At 41.4% G+C, this 14,964-nt stretch overlaps 2 protein-coding genes across 5 annotated transcripts in view; both read left to right on the top strand.

Moving 5' to 3' along the window:
* Positions 1 to 314: 314 nt before the first annotated feature.
* Positions 315 to 4,680, top strand: LOC143009558 (cell cycle control protein 50A-like). Its single transcript, XM_076161577.1, has 7 exons — positions 315 to 803; positions 1,373 to 1,492; positions 2,264 to 2,371; positions 2,456 to 2,543; positions 2,733 to 2,876; positions 2,966 to 3,175; positions 3,620 to 4,680. The coding sequence occupies exons 1-7, from the start codon at positions 555 to 557 to the stop codon at positions 3,811 to 3,813; spliced, it is 1,113 nt and encodes a 370-aa protein (XP_076017692.1). The 5' UTR covers positions 315 to 554; the 3' UTR covers positions 3,814 to 4,680.
* Positions 4,681 to 6,564: 1,884 nt separating this feature from the next.
* Positions 6,565 to 14,964, top strand: part of col12a1a (collagen, type XII, alpha 1a) — a 51,319-nt gene continuing 42,919 nt past the window's right edge. For 3 of the 4 annotated variants that reach the window (XM_076161601.1, XM_076161600.1, XM_076161603.1), the window contains exons 1-9: positions 6,565 to 6,738; positions 7,998 to 8,103; positions 11,431 to 11,547; positions 11,668 to 11,811; positions 12,256 to 12,309; positions 13,531 to 13,794; positions 13,893 to 14,057; positions 14,266 to 14,439; positions 14,538 to 14,828. In XM_076161601.1, the coding sequence (XP_076017716.1) occupies positions 8,034 to 8,103; positions 11,431 to 11,547; positions 11,668 to 11,811; positions 12,256 to 12,309; positions 13,531 to 13,794; positions 13,893 to 14,057; positions 14,266 to 14,439; positions 14,538 to 14,828 (1,279 nt within the window). In that variant the 5' untranslated portion in view covers positions 6,565 to 6,738; positions 7,998 to 8,033. The remainder of the gene's footprint in view (positions 6,739 to 7,997; positions 8,104 to 11,430; positions 11,548 to 11,667; positions 11,812 to 12,255; positions 12,310 to 13,530; positions 13,795 to 13,892; positions 14,058 to 14,265; positions 14,440 to 14,537; positions 14,829 to 14,964) is intronic. The other variant, XM_076161604.1, reaches the window with a different exon arrangement.

The following is a 14,964-nucleotide window of genomic DNA, read 5'->3' as shown; positions in this document are numbered from 1 at the left end:
ATAAAGTAAACGCAGAATTTACCTATACTTGCCACAAAGTTGGAAACAATTAGTCTCGTGTTGAAAATAGACAATTATGTCCTTAATGTAAAAATACACTGAAGGTATATGAAGCAATATTCCCTCATGAAAACATAAAGACTATAACGATGGTGCAAAAATCCACAACGTCTATAATATTTGGCATATTTACTTCTTTATTTTTTTAAATATATAATCTCCCGTAAAACTGATTATAAAAACCCAAAACAAAGTGTAAAGTGGGCGTATCAAAACCGCCAACGTGAGCGGATGACGTCATTACGTCAGGAAACGCCATTGGCCCAGAAACTTCCGTCTTCTTCCCTTCTGGTTAGATAAACTAGACAGGTAAATCAATACTACAATGAGTGAAGGCGCCGCCTAGACAGCAGAGAAACCCCTCCATTCCTTCCCTGTCGCGACATTTCTGCTTTGACGTTTCACCGCCGTGTCTGTCGCTCGGGACTCGACCAAAGATCAGTCAGTCGGCTGCTAGCTAAAGTGGATTATTTGACGCGAAGAGGATTGCAGCCATGATGGCGTCAAGCTACAGCGCTAAGGAAGAGGACGGAAACCATTCGAACGCTGCGAATCATGGCGGTGCCGGAGCAGCGAAGAGTAAAAAGCCGGACAACACTGCCTTTAAGCAGCAGAGACTCCCGGCCTGGCAGCCCATCCTCACCGCCGGCACCGTCATGCCTGCGTTTTTCGTTATAGGTCTCATCTTCATCCCCATCGGTATCGGCCTGTTTGTCACGTCAAACAACATCAAAGAGTTCGAGGTAATGAAACAAGTTTAACAAGATAAATATCAGTAAAATGTAACTTAAACGACGCCTCTGTGTTGTTAGCTTTAGCTCCCACCTGTCTGTCATGTCTGAAACACAGTTTGTTTGCGCTCACACGTCACTGTTGTCTTTCAACGCAGATGACAGAACCTCCATTGATAAATGTCTAACAACTTGGTATTGTTGTTTAAACTCAAAGATGCAGCCACGAAACACACACAACACTTGGCCTTTTGCAATGTTAGAAGCTACTCTTCAATTCGGCATACATGTAAAACAAATATTTAAACCCTCTGATTGTGTTTTTATTTATCCTCACTAACGGCCTTATGCTTCCACAAGTGACTCAAGCGGGCAGCAACAAGCTTTAAGATCCTGTTCAACACGCAGTTTCACCAAACAGCTACTTCTTTCTATGTTATTTTGAGGAAGAGTTGAATATTATCAGCATGTCATATCTGAAGTTTCAGTTTCTGTAGACAATGTATCAAATGTGTATCTAATAAAGTGCCTACATGCTTACATTGCAGTTTCTGGCTGCTAAACTACTTCCTCATTTTCAGGTTGACTACACCGGTTTTGAAACATCAAATCCATGCTACAATTGTGCTCAGAACTTCAGCTGGAACAGCACAACGCCGTGCGTCTGCTTGGTGGACTTCACACTGGAACAACCATTTGAGGTGAGCTGAGGTCCTGCAGTAACTTCCATTATGTGGATCCAATGAATAATACATGATTTAAGCTCTAGAAATGCTATCAGAGCATGGAGTGTATTAGATGATAAACCTGCCTTGCCCATTAAGGTCTATTTGTGTCCACTGAAGGAAACACTCAAGGTTTGGACTCATGCTGCATCACCATTGATTATTCTGGTTTTAGAACATCCACTTAACCGTGCAGTCTAGGAACATCTTCAGAAGGTTATTGGTTACATATAGAAGCCCTCAGCCTTTTACTGGACCACAGACTTGCACTTTACATCAGTTTCTGTATGAATATATACTGTATATGTGGGTTTTGCTTGCAGTTTCCTCATAATCTAACAAAACCTGATGTCAGCCCTATTCAGTCTTCATTACCCTGTCATGTATATGTCTGTGTACCAAGTCGAGTGCTGATCTAGTTCTGTGTATGATGAACTGATACTAATACAAACACACATCAAATGTTTATTGGGTAATGGGGAGCACAATTAGTTTGGCTTTTGGGGCTGTAGTGTGCAGAGGACGGCTGTAGCAACTTCCTGTACACATCTACAAGTGCCTTTAGTTTACAAACTTGCAGTCTTCAGCACGAACGGGAGTGACTAAGCTGAATTTAATGTATGCGATCGTTTGAGCCCCGCCTTCATCACCAAAAGACTCACGAGGAGCCATTTCACTGCATTAGGCTCTCGTTTTGAGCCGTTATCGATACGCTCTGTCCATCACACCATCTCTTCTTCCCTGCAGAGCAATGTCTTCATGTACTATGGCCTATCCAACTTCTACCAGAACCACAGACGTTACGTGAAGTCCAGGGATGACAGTCAGCTGAATGGTGATCTCTCAGCTCTAAAGGTATTATCTTGGAAACGTTGTGCAGAGAATACAGTGAATGAGTGTAGAGTGAATGTCTTATCACGCCAGTTTAACCTCCAACAGAGCCCAAGCAAGGAATGTGAGCCGTACCGTACGAGCGATGGCCTACCCATTGCTCCATGTGGAGCCATAGCAAACAGCCTTTTCAATGGTCAGTTGAACATACTTAACATATTTAGTATTCTCATGGAAATATCCCTCAGCAGTGTGAGGAATATTTCCATGATCGTGTTCAGCAATAGTTTGACATCACCATTAAAACAACTAAGTAAAGTCCTGTGTGAGTTTGAGCTCATACTTGCAGTGCAGTATTATAAGTGACAAAGTTTCTCTGTTTCAGACACTCTAGAGTTGTATTACCTTGAGTCCAATGGAACAAAAACTCCAATCCCTCTGATAAAGAAGGGGATTGCGTGGTGGACAGACAAGAACGTGAAGTTCAGGAATCCTGGTGGAAACGACAACCTCACTGTAGCTTTCCAAGGTGAATTCAGCAAACGATGCACAGTAACCTCAGCCTGTAAACAACAGAGCTGCAGCGGCTCAACCTTGTCTTGTTTTGTGTTTTCTTAGGCACATCCAAACCAGTGAACTGGAGGAAGCCTGTCTATGAGTTGGACCCATCAGATCCTGAGAACAACGGTTTTATCAACGCAGATTTCATTGTGTGGATGCGCACAGCTGCTCTCCCCACTTTCCGCAAGCTGTACCGGATCATCCAGAAGAAGCCCAGCCCGACCCCCACTCTAGCCAGTGGAAAATATGTCTTGAGCGTCACCTACAGTATCCTTTTATAAATATGAAAATAGATATCCTATGTTCAGGAAGTTCTCCTGCTTCTCACGGACTAACCCGCTTTCAGATAGCAGTTACAGTTCTTGCACGAGAGCCAGTTGTTCCACATGTGGTTTTCAGGCATTTGCTGCCTTCAGGCTGACTCAGCGCTGTGTCTCTGCAAAATTGGCGGCACCTGTTTGTAAACAATCATCAGCTTCAAAGGATTTGGCATATATCTTAGATTCTGGTATTACACTGGTGTCGCTCACTGCCAGGGCAGCTTTGAACACAGCTTACTTTTGCAGACTTCGCTCAAATTCAGGAAAACTGCTTAGTAGTTTTTGCATTTCTAAGTCTGTCTTCACAGTTAAATAGTAAAAATGGCTGTGTAAATTGTTCTTGTTTTGAAATGTACTGCTGTCATTTTCATTTAACCATTTGTAATCAAAGATTACCCCGTGCGCAGCTTTGACGGTCGGAAGCGAATGATCCTGAGCACCATCTCCTGGATGGGGGGGAAGAACCCTTTCCTGGGCATCGCCTACATCACCGTAGGCTCCATCTGCTTCTTCCTGGGTGTTGTTCTGCTCATCATCCACCACAAATATGACACCCGCAACAACAGCGCAGACATCCCCAACTAAACACCTCTTTTTTGAAGCTTTCCCAGCACTGCATGCCTGGAGGCCCTACAGGCTTCGTTGTGGACTGCTTGTTGATTTCTGTGTGACTGCACTCGTCTCTGTACATGTCTACTATTTGTTTGTAATGGGAGCAGTGTTCCGTGTGTTTCCTCAGAAGCTGAGCTGTAGGACAGCTGTGAAGGAGGCCGTGTCTTGTGTGCATGTGGCTGACTGCAAGCTGACTGCTGAGAATGTTATTTCCAGTCTCCAATTAAATGTTTTTCTATTTATCTTCAAAGTACAGATTTATATCTTTAGCATTGCTATCTGAAAAGCTTAATTATTGAAGTATATGTGTATTTTAAAGTGAGATTTATGTCCATTTTATGTTCTGTAACATGTCCTGCTGAATAATATGATTTCATTGACATACCTCTGTGGTTTTTGAGAATGGCTTCCATGTAAAATCTTTAAATAATTGCTTATCTGCCGGTCACTATGGTAAATATTGATGTTCGACAAAAGTATTTCACCCCTATAGTCACGTAATACCAGAATTGTGGGTGGATTGAGATTGGCCCAGACATCTTAAAACTGAGTTTCTTCTAACATAATGCTTATCAACCACTGAAACATTAAACTATACCACACTGTAACTGTAAGCATGTAAGGTGGTTCTCTGGATCATAACAGCGCAGAAGTTCTTTTAAGTTGAATTGTCTCCTGTACTTTTAATTTTGACCAAATCTATGCACTTTAAAAGTGTCACATTTGTTCGGGGTTTCTCCTTTATGATACTGTGTTCTTGAACAATTAATCAAAGTGAGTTTTAAGTATATGGGTTTTATAAGATTTGTTGGGTCCAAATAAAGAACTGCTCGTCGATGAGATTGTGTCATTTATTATTATTGTTGTTGAAATAACTTATAATACTAACTAATACAAGTAACAAATTCGGTAATTTAAATATTGTGAAATAGTAAATGTTACTCGGTGTACATTTATGATCAATATTATTTTTACGCGACCGGACCTGACAAATGCACCAAAGGATTGTGGGAAATTTGACCGGCGGTGTTCTTGTTTACCTTCCTGAAGTATAACACACGAACATCTGCCAATATGTACAGGCGACTTTAATATTTATTGAACAACTGTAGACCATCGCTTACAGCTTCTTAGGGTGCTGCGGGTGGAACGAAACGGAAGTCCTAGTTTAGTTCCGTAATCTCGCGGTTAATGGGACCTGTTTACCTTGTGAGCTAAGCTACAAGTAGCGTGTGTACTGTGTAGCTGTATGGAGAATAAATTTAAATTTGAGATGAATATTGTTATCGCCATGTTGTTGTTTTTTGTTGCAATTTGTTTTTATTGAAGCAGACATTATACATGAGTGTGCATACAGGTGTAGGATATTTTGGAGATAATTTTTTTTATAAAGAAACAGGCGAAAGAGGAGAGAGAAAGATAGAGAGAAGGGAGGAAGGTTGTGTTATCCCTACTATTGCTGTTGAACTTTATACATAGACCCTGAGGTAGAGTACAAGTAGACTGGAGTTGCACTGATGTCATAGGGTACATACAGAACTTACAGGATGATGTCAAACAGCAATGTAGGCTAGTACAAATCGCATCAGAGGTTGTGATAGACAGAGAGAGAGAGACATAGGGGAGAAACAGAGGGAGAAAAAAGAACCAGAGAGAGGACATCCCACCCAGAAACCCCACCCAACCCCACAGTCACACAACCCCGTCCCGGACTGCCTGAAATGCAAAATAAAATGATAAAATAAAAAGGAACTGATCTGTGTTCTGGTATTCAGTCCTGAGTCTTAATAGTCTCTTGTACTGTGTCCTCAGGGCCTTATGTTTCGGTATCTTCATCTCTCCAGGGAGGGAGGAAGGACTTCACCTTCTTATCAGAATTATTACATGAGCTGCAATCATTTGGAGATTCAGGACATCAGCTGGAGTTTCAGAAGTTTCAGGTTCCTGCGTTATCTCTTCACAGGTGGTGGATGTGTTGTATATGTGCTGTTAAGTGCTGCGATGCAGAGCTGCGACAGTGAGACATACAGTGAGACACAAGTGTGTGTGTGTGTGTGTTTTAGATTTCTAGGATTCTTATTTATTTATTGTACATGGGATATTGAATAATAAACATCTAAATCGTATTCTTTCTTCAATGTTTATTCCTTTTGTGTGTCTCTATTTCGAGCACTAGAGGGCGCCAAAATCCAACACTTCGTCTGCAGGGCTGCGTTTGGCCCGGACATGGATGGATTGATAGGTTTTTCCTCTCAAAAGTTGTCTTATTAGCGTTGGACTTTTTTTTTTATCTACTTTTGTTTTATGATAAGGATAACCATGGTTTAACAGTTGAAACAGGAACGGGAATGTTTCTTTAGGTCCGTTGTAATTCCAGGACGAAACAGTCACGGTATGATACCAAGATATTAAAATATAGATTTTAATTTTTAAAATGATTCTATAATGTATTACCATAAAAAGTATAAATGAAGCCTGGTGCGATATTACCATCATTTCCCATCAGTGTTTGTCTGGGCTACATGTGCCCCTGCTGTGTAATCACACTGGCGATGGAAACTCATCAAGCGGCCAAACCAAAAGAATGCAGGAAAAATCGCTTTTTCCAAACAGCGCATCCTCTCAGCGGGGGACATACATCAACTGACAGCCAGTGGTTTCGTAACAAACCCGTATGATGGTAAATTGAGAGTTGGGACCGGCCCACCTATTAAGTAGCCGATGGTGGAAAGATTCTTCCCATTTGGAAAGAGGCTTTTCCTTCTTGGACATCTGCTGGCGGAGCTTCCAGTAGCTACAGAGGAGAAAAGAGCCGCAGCTCCTTAACTCTCTGCTGCTTCCACAGGAGGAGGCTTCAAGCAGACTGCTCTCTAGTCTGCTCCGCTTTGGGTTGAATAGGTGAGTTTGCTGACTTTAATTATTTATTTAAAAAATAAGTTTTTAGGACACTTTCTTATATAACGCACTTCAGCACAATTTAGTCATTTTTGTGGCAAAGATATGATAGAAAAAAAACATTTTTAATAAACCCGGTTGTCATTTATTGTATTCGTTTTCTCGCGCCTTTGTGCCTTTTCAACGCTCGACTGAATTAATCAACAACGGCCAGAAAGCAGAAGCTCAATCACTTTATCGAACAGATTGAATGAAAATTCCGCGGGGACTTATTTTGTAGAGATGTTAACTGTGTGGAAATAAACCCGAGCAGCGCGATGAGGACCAATGGCCGTGTAGATCCCCAGCAACAGCGTGTTTTATCTGTATTTTATTCATTCTGACTCGATAAATTCCTTGAGCCTGAGGGGCCAGGACGAAGCTCTGCTGGCCCCTGGAAGTGCAGTGTCCGTCCCTGCGCACCAGGCGGGGCACACAGCCTGCGATACATGAGGAAGAGCAGGCAGAAAAGCTTTGTATGGATGAAGTGCAAAAGTCCCATAGCGAGTTTCTCTATTCGCTCTACAGCAAAGGAGGAGAAGTAGACCAGGAGACACAGAGGAGTTAAATGAGTTTGAGGATGGGCTCTCTGCAAAGGGGCTGCAGGGAGAATACTTTTTCACATTTTAGGGTTTTAAAAGTGGCATAAAATAAGAGAATGTGGCAAAATCTCAAACTGGGTAAGAAATGTTATGATGTTATCAAACCATAGACTGTGATAGACTGCAGCCCAAACCCCATTCTGTCACATTAGGCTGAGCAGGAGAAATAAAGAAAATAATATGCTTGATAATAAGATAATTGAATGAGTAAGATCTTTAAAAATGTGCCTATTTTTTTTCAAAAAGTCTTAAAATGTTTCAAAATTTTCAGTACAAATTATTCAGTACAAAGTACCAGAGTGTGTACGTGTGTGTGAGCTGAGGGAAGTAAGGTGTGGTACTCCCTCTGTAAGGGAGTCTACAAAGATCGTGCAGTTTTTTTGTTTTTAAACCACAAAGCACAACATTAAACAAAGAAAGAGCTTGAAATCAAAATCTACTTTTATTCTGAAAGCAAACTGGCTGAGCTTCCTGTAATACTTAACTATATATACTATCTGGTTATCAGGCCAAAGCAATAAATTAGACATTTGTCATGGGGAGTGTGGCTGCAGTTGTGCTAGTCTGATAAATGGAGCTGTAATACAGACGTAAACACATTCTCTCTCTCTGTGTCCTCAGACTGATTGATGCGCTGCTGACTCCTCAGGGCCAAACATGAAGACTGGGCTGTCCCTGGCCATAGCTGCACTGCTTGCAGCTGTGCTAACCTCCATAGACGCTCAAGGTAAATGAAACCCCCATGCCACCGTCCACTAACATACCCTGTCCCTCTCTCTCCCTCTCTCTCTCTCTCTCTCTCTCTCTCTCTCTCTCTCTCTTCTCTTTTATCTCACTGCTGGTTGTTGATATCGCAGCGATTCATATTTTATTTAACCTTAGAGAGCTTTCACATGAAAACTATGCAAATCAATCTGTATGGATCATCTGAATAAAGTTATTGTTTGATTGTGGTGTATGCCATTTATCTTTGTGATGTTTGTAATACTGACTGATTCTAATGATTGTATTTTATTCCTCACTTGTGTTGCATTTTGTCAAATCTTTGTCCAAAATCCAAATCCAGATCCATTTACTTATTTATTTGATTGAATCATATTTTATTTGGAATTTGGTCTGTTATATTCTTATCCAGATTTGACAAAGTTAAGAAACCACAGTTTGTTGGTTAGTTATTTCTTATCAAGCGTCTTTAAACAATCAGGCTCATAGAATAGAATACAAGAGTAGAACAAAAGTCATTTCATGGCTTTGATCCTTTTGTCCCAAACTAACTTTGCACGATTGCAGAGTCTTGTCTGGTCACAAACTTCCAAATTATCAAAATTATATTGAAGAATATAGAAAATAATTCTCCATAGTGGCTTAACATCCATTTATATTCTTTACTTAAACAAATACAAAACCATCAGGATTAAAAATTCACCAAAAGCACTTAAGTCAAACGCTGCCCTGTGTTTCTTTCTGCATCCGATTCTGTGCTCATATTTCCATTTTTGCTTTATTAATTTAAAGCTATTTAAACGCCTGTCTGTCATATGAGATACTGTAAAGAGCCTTAAATATCTGTCACTACTTTTGACTGAATGACTCAAATTAATTTCACATGCAACATTTTTTAGTCCAAATAAGAGCAAATATGGAAATATGGTATGGAAACCTTCAAATTTTTTCCCCTTGAAAACTCTCTGGCGGAGAGAGAGGAATCTAACGTCGGCTCTCATATATCTTCACTTAACAGAGTGGAAAGATGAAATACGAGAATCGCAAATTAATCCTCAGACAGCACAAAGACAAAGAACCTTTCTCGGGGCTGCTTTGTGGGCATTGGTAGAAAACGCTGACTTGCAATACATATGGAAAGTTAATATGCAGTAATGTTTAATGTCAGCACATGTTGTGGAATTACTTTGGCATCTGTCCTGCCTCTTTGGGAGAGTCGGTGTTCTTTCCTCCGCCTCTTCGGTCTCTCCTGGCAGGAGCTCAGGCCAGAATAGCTGGCTGGCAGCAGACTGAGGTTTGTAACAGAGCAGTAGCCAGACTCTGGCCCCGGGCAGCCAGTGAGGTGCTCTTTATTACCGATGGGACAGACCATCCATATGAACGTGACAAGAGCAACCACAACTTCCAGATAACATTTTGCCATGATAAAACCAGCACATGTGGTCCAAGAAAAATGTGGGAAAGGAATTTCGTATTGCTCGTGCGAAAGAAGAGCCACCTAAATCTGTCTTCCAAATATTCTCATTCACCGTGACGCTGTTTCACACCACATTACCTTCCCCACTCACTCCCCCCACCCCCCCCCCCCACACAAACACCCACGCCCACACACGCTCCTTACCGATTGATGTTCGAGATGAGTATTCAAGGAGAAATGAGGGGGAACCCGGCCCATCGGGGTCCTTGAGTTGAAATGCCAGGTTGGTGATCCTCCAATCCCAGTTTCTAAGTATTTAGTGGGCTCCTGTTTGTCATCTGCCTGTGCATTCAGTGTGTCCCAAGCTCTGGCTTCCTCCTCCAACTGTATTTTAGGATGATATTCTTGCCTCCCATGGCTCCCTCTTTCTACCTAACATGCACCCAGATGACAAATCTTTTTCCTGATCCATTGCTATCTTCTCTGCATGCACATATTACATCAGCACCTTCACGAGCCATTACCCCTGTGGATGAATTAGAGCCTAAACTGGCACTGTAAGTACATTGTGCAAAGATGTTTTTTTGTCTTTAAACTCTCTTTCATTTCTTGGTGCCAGTATAAATCAGTGATTTGGAATGGAACACTACTTTGCTCTGTAATAACATACAGTTTCAGTAGAATCACAACTAACTCATTATGAATCCATGTGGCTCCATTAACACCTTTTCCTTGACTTGAAAAACTCATGTAAGTAATGAAGAGTTTGATTCATAAAGCATTTTTTTCTGCTCAAATACGAAAATGTAGTTTTTGGATTCAACTCTTCAAATATTTTAAAAGGATTGTCCATCTAACACACATCCTCTACTTTTGCATTAGTCTCCTTTCTGTCAGTCTACCATGCATGTCAATAACCAATAACAAAGAATATCATTTTAAAATATGTTTGTAATCTCTGTCTGTGTGGTCCCAATTGTACATGGAAACTACCGTCTAGTCCATCAAAGTTGTTGATCCAAACAACTTTCTCATGTACATGATGCATGATGCTGTGAGCTAGTAAGCTCCATGTGAAGACACGTGTTCTTGTCATATTACTTCCTGTGTTTATGATTTTAATGTACATACTTTCTCTACTATTGTATCTCTGATCAACCTTTCATTTTGAGCGTTCAAAGTCTCATCTCCTTTTGCCTTCTCATGCTGCCAATGAAAAAGTACACAAGAGTCTCCAGCGACAAATTGTGTATTCTTTTTGACAGGTTTGCAATGGATGTATGCCAATGACTTGTGTAAAGAGTCAACATAAACAACAAAGCATACCGCATCTTTGAAATATGTTTATATACTATGTATATATAACATATGGTGTCCTAATCTTCAAGAGATACTACAACAATTACATGGCAACCTTGATTCCATTGTATAATCAGTAACTTGAGAATGAAGTCACTGTTACATATTTGTAATACTGAGATCAATTTCATCATAGCAGTGTAGTTTGTGGTCGGGGCATGCCTTGTAATGATTGCACTCAGCATGTGTTGGATGGTTCACTCAGTGTTTGCACTTTGGTAAAGTCGTGCACATGTCATGTATGCCGGTGCTTGAGTTGCTGGCCATTTTTGGTTTCGCAACTCAAACAAATGCCGTTTTACTCCAAAATGGCTTCTCACACTTCCTCAGTGTTGTTACGTTTTCTTTATTTGTCAACCTCACAAATGGATGTCGATGCTATTTGCCTGTCCCCAACAACGAACAAGTCTACTTCAGCCATGAAGTGTTTGTCGTTGGGATCAATGTGAATGCCTGATTAAAAATGCTTTCCTTTGATTTGATCACAAATATAATCAGACATACAAGGCTTTGTGTTTGTTGTGATTTTAACATAATGTCCCGTCTTGCTTGCAGTGGAACCCCCATCAAACTTGAAATTTAAAATTCTAAATGAAAACACAGTGGAAATGTCATGGGTAGGACCCTCATCAACGATAGAGGGCTACAGAATACAAGTTGTATCAAACACAGGTTAGTATGGCATCAACTCAATGTATACCTCAGCATATTCATAATTAATGCTGTTATTCCATTCAAACCTTGCTTTACCTCTCTCTTTTACTGCTGCTAACTCTTCATTTACTCTCCTAGATGAACCGGCCAAAGAGTTAAACCTTAATGCCTATGCAACCACAACCTCAATCACTGACTTGACCCCTGACTTGGACTACTCAGTGTCCATAAACTCCTTCTATGGCTCAGAGGAGAGCATCCCCATCTTTGGACAACTGACCAGTGAGTACACATTTTTGCATGGATTGAGTTTGATGTAGATTGTGTGGGATATTTGACCTCTTATCATATTATTGAAACAAATATAATATTCTTCACTTTAGAATTTGTGTAGTGTATACTTCAAACCTCAATTTTCTACTGGCTTTGGGTTTTGGCATTGTGAAGTGTCAGATCCAGCTTATATTGTCTAGCCCCTTCATCTCACCACATGAGAGAGAGAGGGAAGCAGGGACAAATCGTATGTTAACTGAAGTTTGAATCCTTCACTGTTCAGAAGTAATTTAGCATAGAGATGTGTGTTTGTGCGCATGTGGTTTCGATCCTGTCGACACAATTTTTCATGACGTGTTGATTTTTCTTGCCTTTTTCCACTGTGAGAAAGCACACATAACACAGGGGTGGTAATGTGCACCGCTAACCCTGCAAGTGTTTCCTGTGTTTCAGTCCAATCCAGTAACACCAGTGGACGAGTCAGGAGGCCACCGTCAGATGCAATCAGTGAGTATGTTTACTGTGACTGTCAACCAAAATCTGAACAGGGCCTGGTCCTCGACGCAGCTTTCCAATTTCCCCCACTGATTTTTTTTACAAATGTTTTTCCACACGAGTCCCATCATAATATTTTTTTCCCGTGGAATAATTTTGTCAGATTGTCACCGCCACAGGAGTGATTCAGCCCGTGGTAGCAAAGGCACACGTTGGTGCTTTTAATTGAAACCAGTCTGCACATCAGGAAAAAAAAAGAGAGAAAGAAAGGCCCAAAGCTCGGAGACAGGGGGTTCTGTTATGTGTCATGGAGTGAGGAGGGTTAAACGGGCACTTTTAATGCGCCCATAATTTCCAGCAATGATGTCACCGTTGTACCACATAGGTGCTGGAGCTGTCCCTTAATAAAAGCTGTGACAGTGATTAAAGCGCTAAACCTGTCCTCCTCATCTTCTGAGACTCATCTGCAAAGAGTGACAGGGACATGCTCACTTTTTCCCCTTGCCATGTGGATTCCTCTGTTAGAAACCATGCCAGGACATCCACAACCTCATTAAATCCTCATTCATGGTGAAACGCTCATAGGATGTCTTTCATTGCCACCTTATTTGTGTGGCTGAAGCCTCTGATGCCTTCACTTTCAACATTCGGTCAGAGCGCTTCAGAAAAAAAAAGATCTTTAAAAGTCCTTTAAAAGAGAAAAAACGAAAAGAGAATTATGAAATGCGAGGAACAGAATTTAAAGTTAATGAGACGTTGGGGAATAAGGATTTAAGTCCATCCACATAAGCTCTGCCAATTATATCAATAGAGTCGTTCTAAATGTTCCAGAAAATTTAATTTATGATTTAAGGCCCCTTAGGATTTAAAAGTATAAAACTGAACTTTGCTTGGGAAACCTCGGTAGATTGTTTAGTCTATGCAGCCACATTTTTGTCTCCGTCTGCTGGAATGACTGTACCAGCCCACTTTTTGGAGCAGGTTGATATTTTCTTTGATGTCAGAATGCAAAACTTTGAGCTGTCCAACTAGCTGTCAGGGTTTATATTTTATTTAGGCACCTAGAGTGAGAAAAGTGCCCGAGTAAAAACAATATTTCATGACTAAGATGTGGCAACCATATACCCTGGCACCTTTTGGACTATATATCCGACCGCTGCGTTTATCGCTGGTGAGACATGAAAAGCGTACTTATGGCTCTGACTGTCCTCTTTCCTCACCCTCTTTCTCCAGAGTGTTCAGTCAGTGCGCTGGCAGATTTGGTTTTCCTGGTGGACGGCTCATGGAGCGTGGGCAGGGAGAACTTTAAGCACATCCGCAGCTTCATCGCGGCCTTGGCTGGAGCTTTTGACATTGGCGAGGACAAGACCCGGGTCGGCGTGGTTCAGTACAGCTCAGACACCCGCACGGAGTTTCCCCTAACCCGTTACGCCAAGAGAGGAGAACTACTTCAAGCCATCAACTCCTTGCCTTACAAAGGGGGCAACACCATGACAGGTAAGGCAGGGATGGAAGTACCCTGCAAACCTGAATGTTATCTTCATCAGTTTTTATGGGTTGGTCTGTGATGTAAGAGTATACTTTCCTTCCCTAAGGTGACGCCATAGAGTATCTGCTGAAAAACATCTTCACTGAGGCAGCTGGATCCAGGAAAGGTTTTCCAAAGGTAGCCATGATCATCACTGACGGAAAATCCCAGGATCCAGTGGAGGAGCATGCTAAAAGACTTAGGAACATTGGAGTGGAAATATTTGTCCTAGGTATGGTTTATTATTCACTGGTTTGTTGAATAGTGTTCTCTCCTGAGTACCTGCCTGTTCTTGGAAACCATTTGATTTTCCAATGTTTTTTTTGTTCTTGTGATATCCACATTTAACTTGGCAAGTGTATTATTTTTTTTCCAGCATACAGCCAGCAAGTTAAAAGTTTGTGAGTTAACATTGTTGTCCTTCACATTTTAACGCTCAGGCATCAAAGGAGCAGATGAAGATGAGCTCAAGGAAATGGCCTCTCTTCCTCACAACAAACACATGTACAATGTGCCTAATTTTGATTCGATCCAAGAAGTACAAAAACAGATTATCAATGAGGTGTGCTCTGGAGTTGATGACCAACTCAGCTCTCTGGTCAGCGGAGAGGAAAGTAAGTAAATGTGTTGTTTTTGAATGTTGTATATTATTTGAGATCCTGGGATTTTGACTGAAGAATATACCCACGAACATAATGTTGTTTTTCCTTAGTGGTGGAGCCGCCGTCTAACCTGCAGGTGACAGAAATTTCATCCAAGTCTATGAGGGTGACATGGGACCCCTCTCTGGGCGATATCTCAGGCTATAAGCTCACCCTCATCCCAATGTTACCTGGAATGAAACGCCAAGAGCTGTACATGGGGTCCAGCCAGACATCAATCAATGTCCGTGACCTTTCCCCCGAGACCGAGTACGAGATTAACCTATACGCCCTCAAGGGTCTGACCCCCAGTGAAGCTGTCATGGCAATGGAAAAGACCCAGCCTATAGTGGTGTCAACAGGTAAGTTGTCTGTTTTCATGTATGCTGTTTGTTAGACACACACACACACACACACACACACACACACACACACACACACACACACACACACACACACACACACACACACAGCCATGCCAGATCAAAGCGCCATAAA

This window comes from Genypterus blacodes, unplaced genomic scaffold (assembly GCF_046128005.1).
Source record: "Genypterus blacodes isolate CSIRO-AG114 ecotype Tasmania unplaced genomic scaffold, CSIRO-AGI_Gbla_v1 ptg000112l_1, whole genome shotgun sequence".
Classification (NCBI taxonomy): domain Eukaryota; kingdom Metazoa; phylum Chordata; class Actinopteri; order Ophidiiformes; family Ophidiidae; genus Genypterus; species Genypterus blacodes.
The sequence above is the reverse complement of the archived record's forward strand: the minus strand, read 5'-3'. Positions and strand labels throughout refer to the sequence as shown.

Excerpts from the sequence above, each read along its gene's own strand:
- LOC143009558 (XM_076161577.1), top strand. The coding sequence starts at position 555 with ATGATGGCGTCAAGCTACAGCGCTAAGGAAGAGGACGGAAACCATTCG. Across the intron at positions 2,544-2,732 it reads AGCAAACAGCCTTTTCAATG|ACACTCTAGAGTTGTATTAC; the intron begins GTCAGTTGAACA and ends TCTCTGTTTCAG. Across the intron at positions 3,176-3,619 it reads TGTCTTGAGCGTCACCTACA|ATTACCCCGTGCGCAGCTTT; the intron begins GTATCCTTTTAT and ends TTGTAATCAAAG.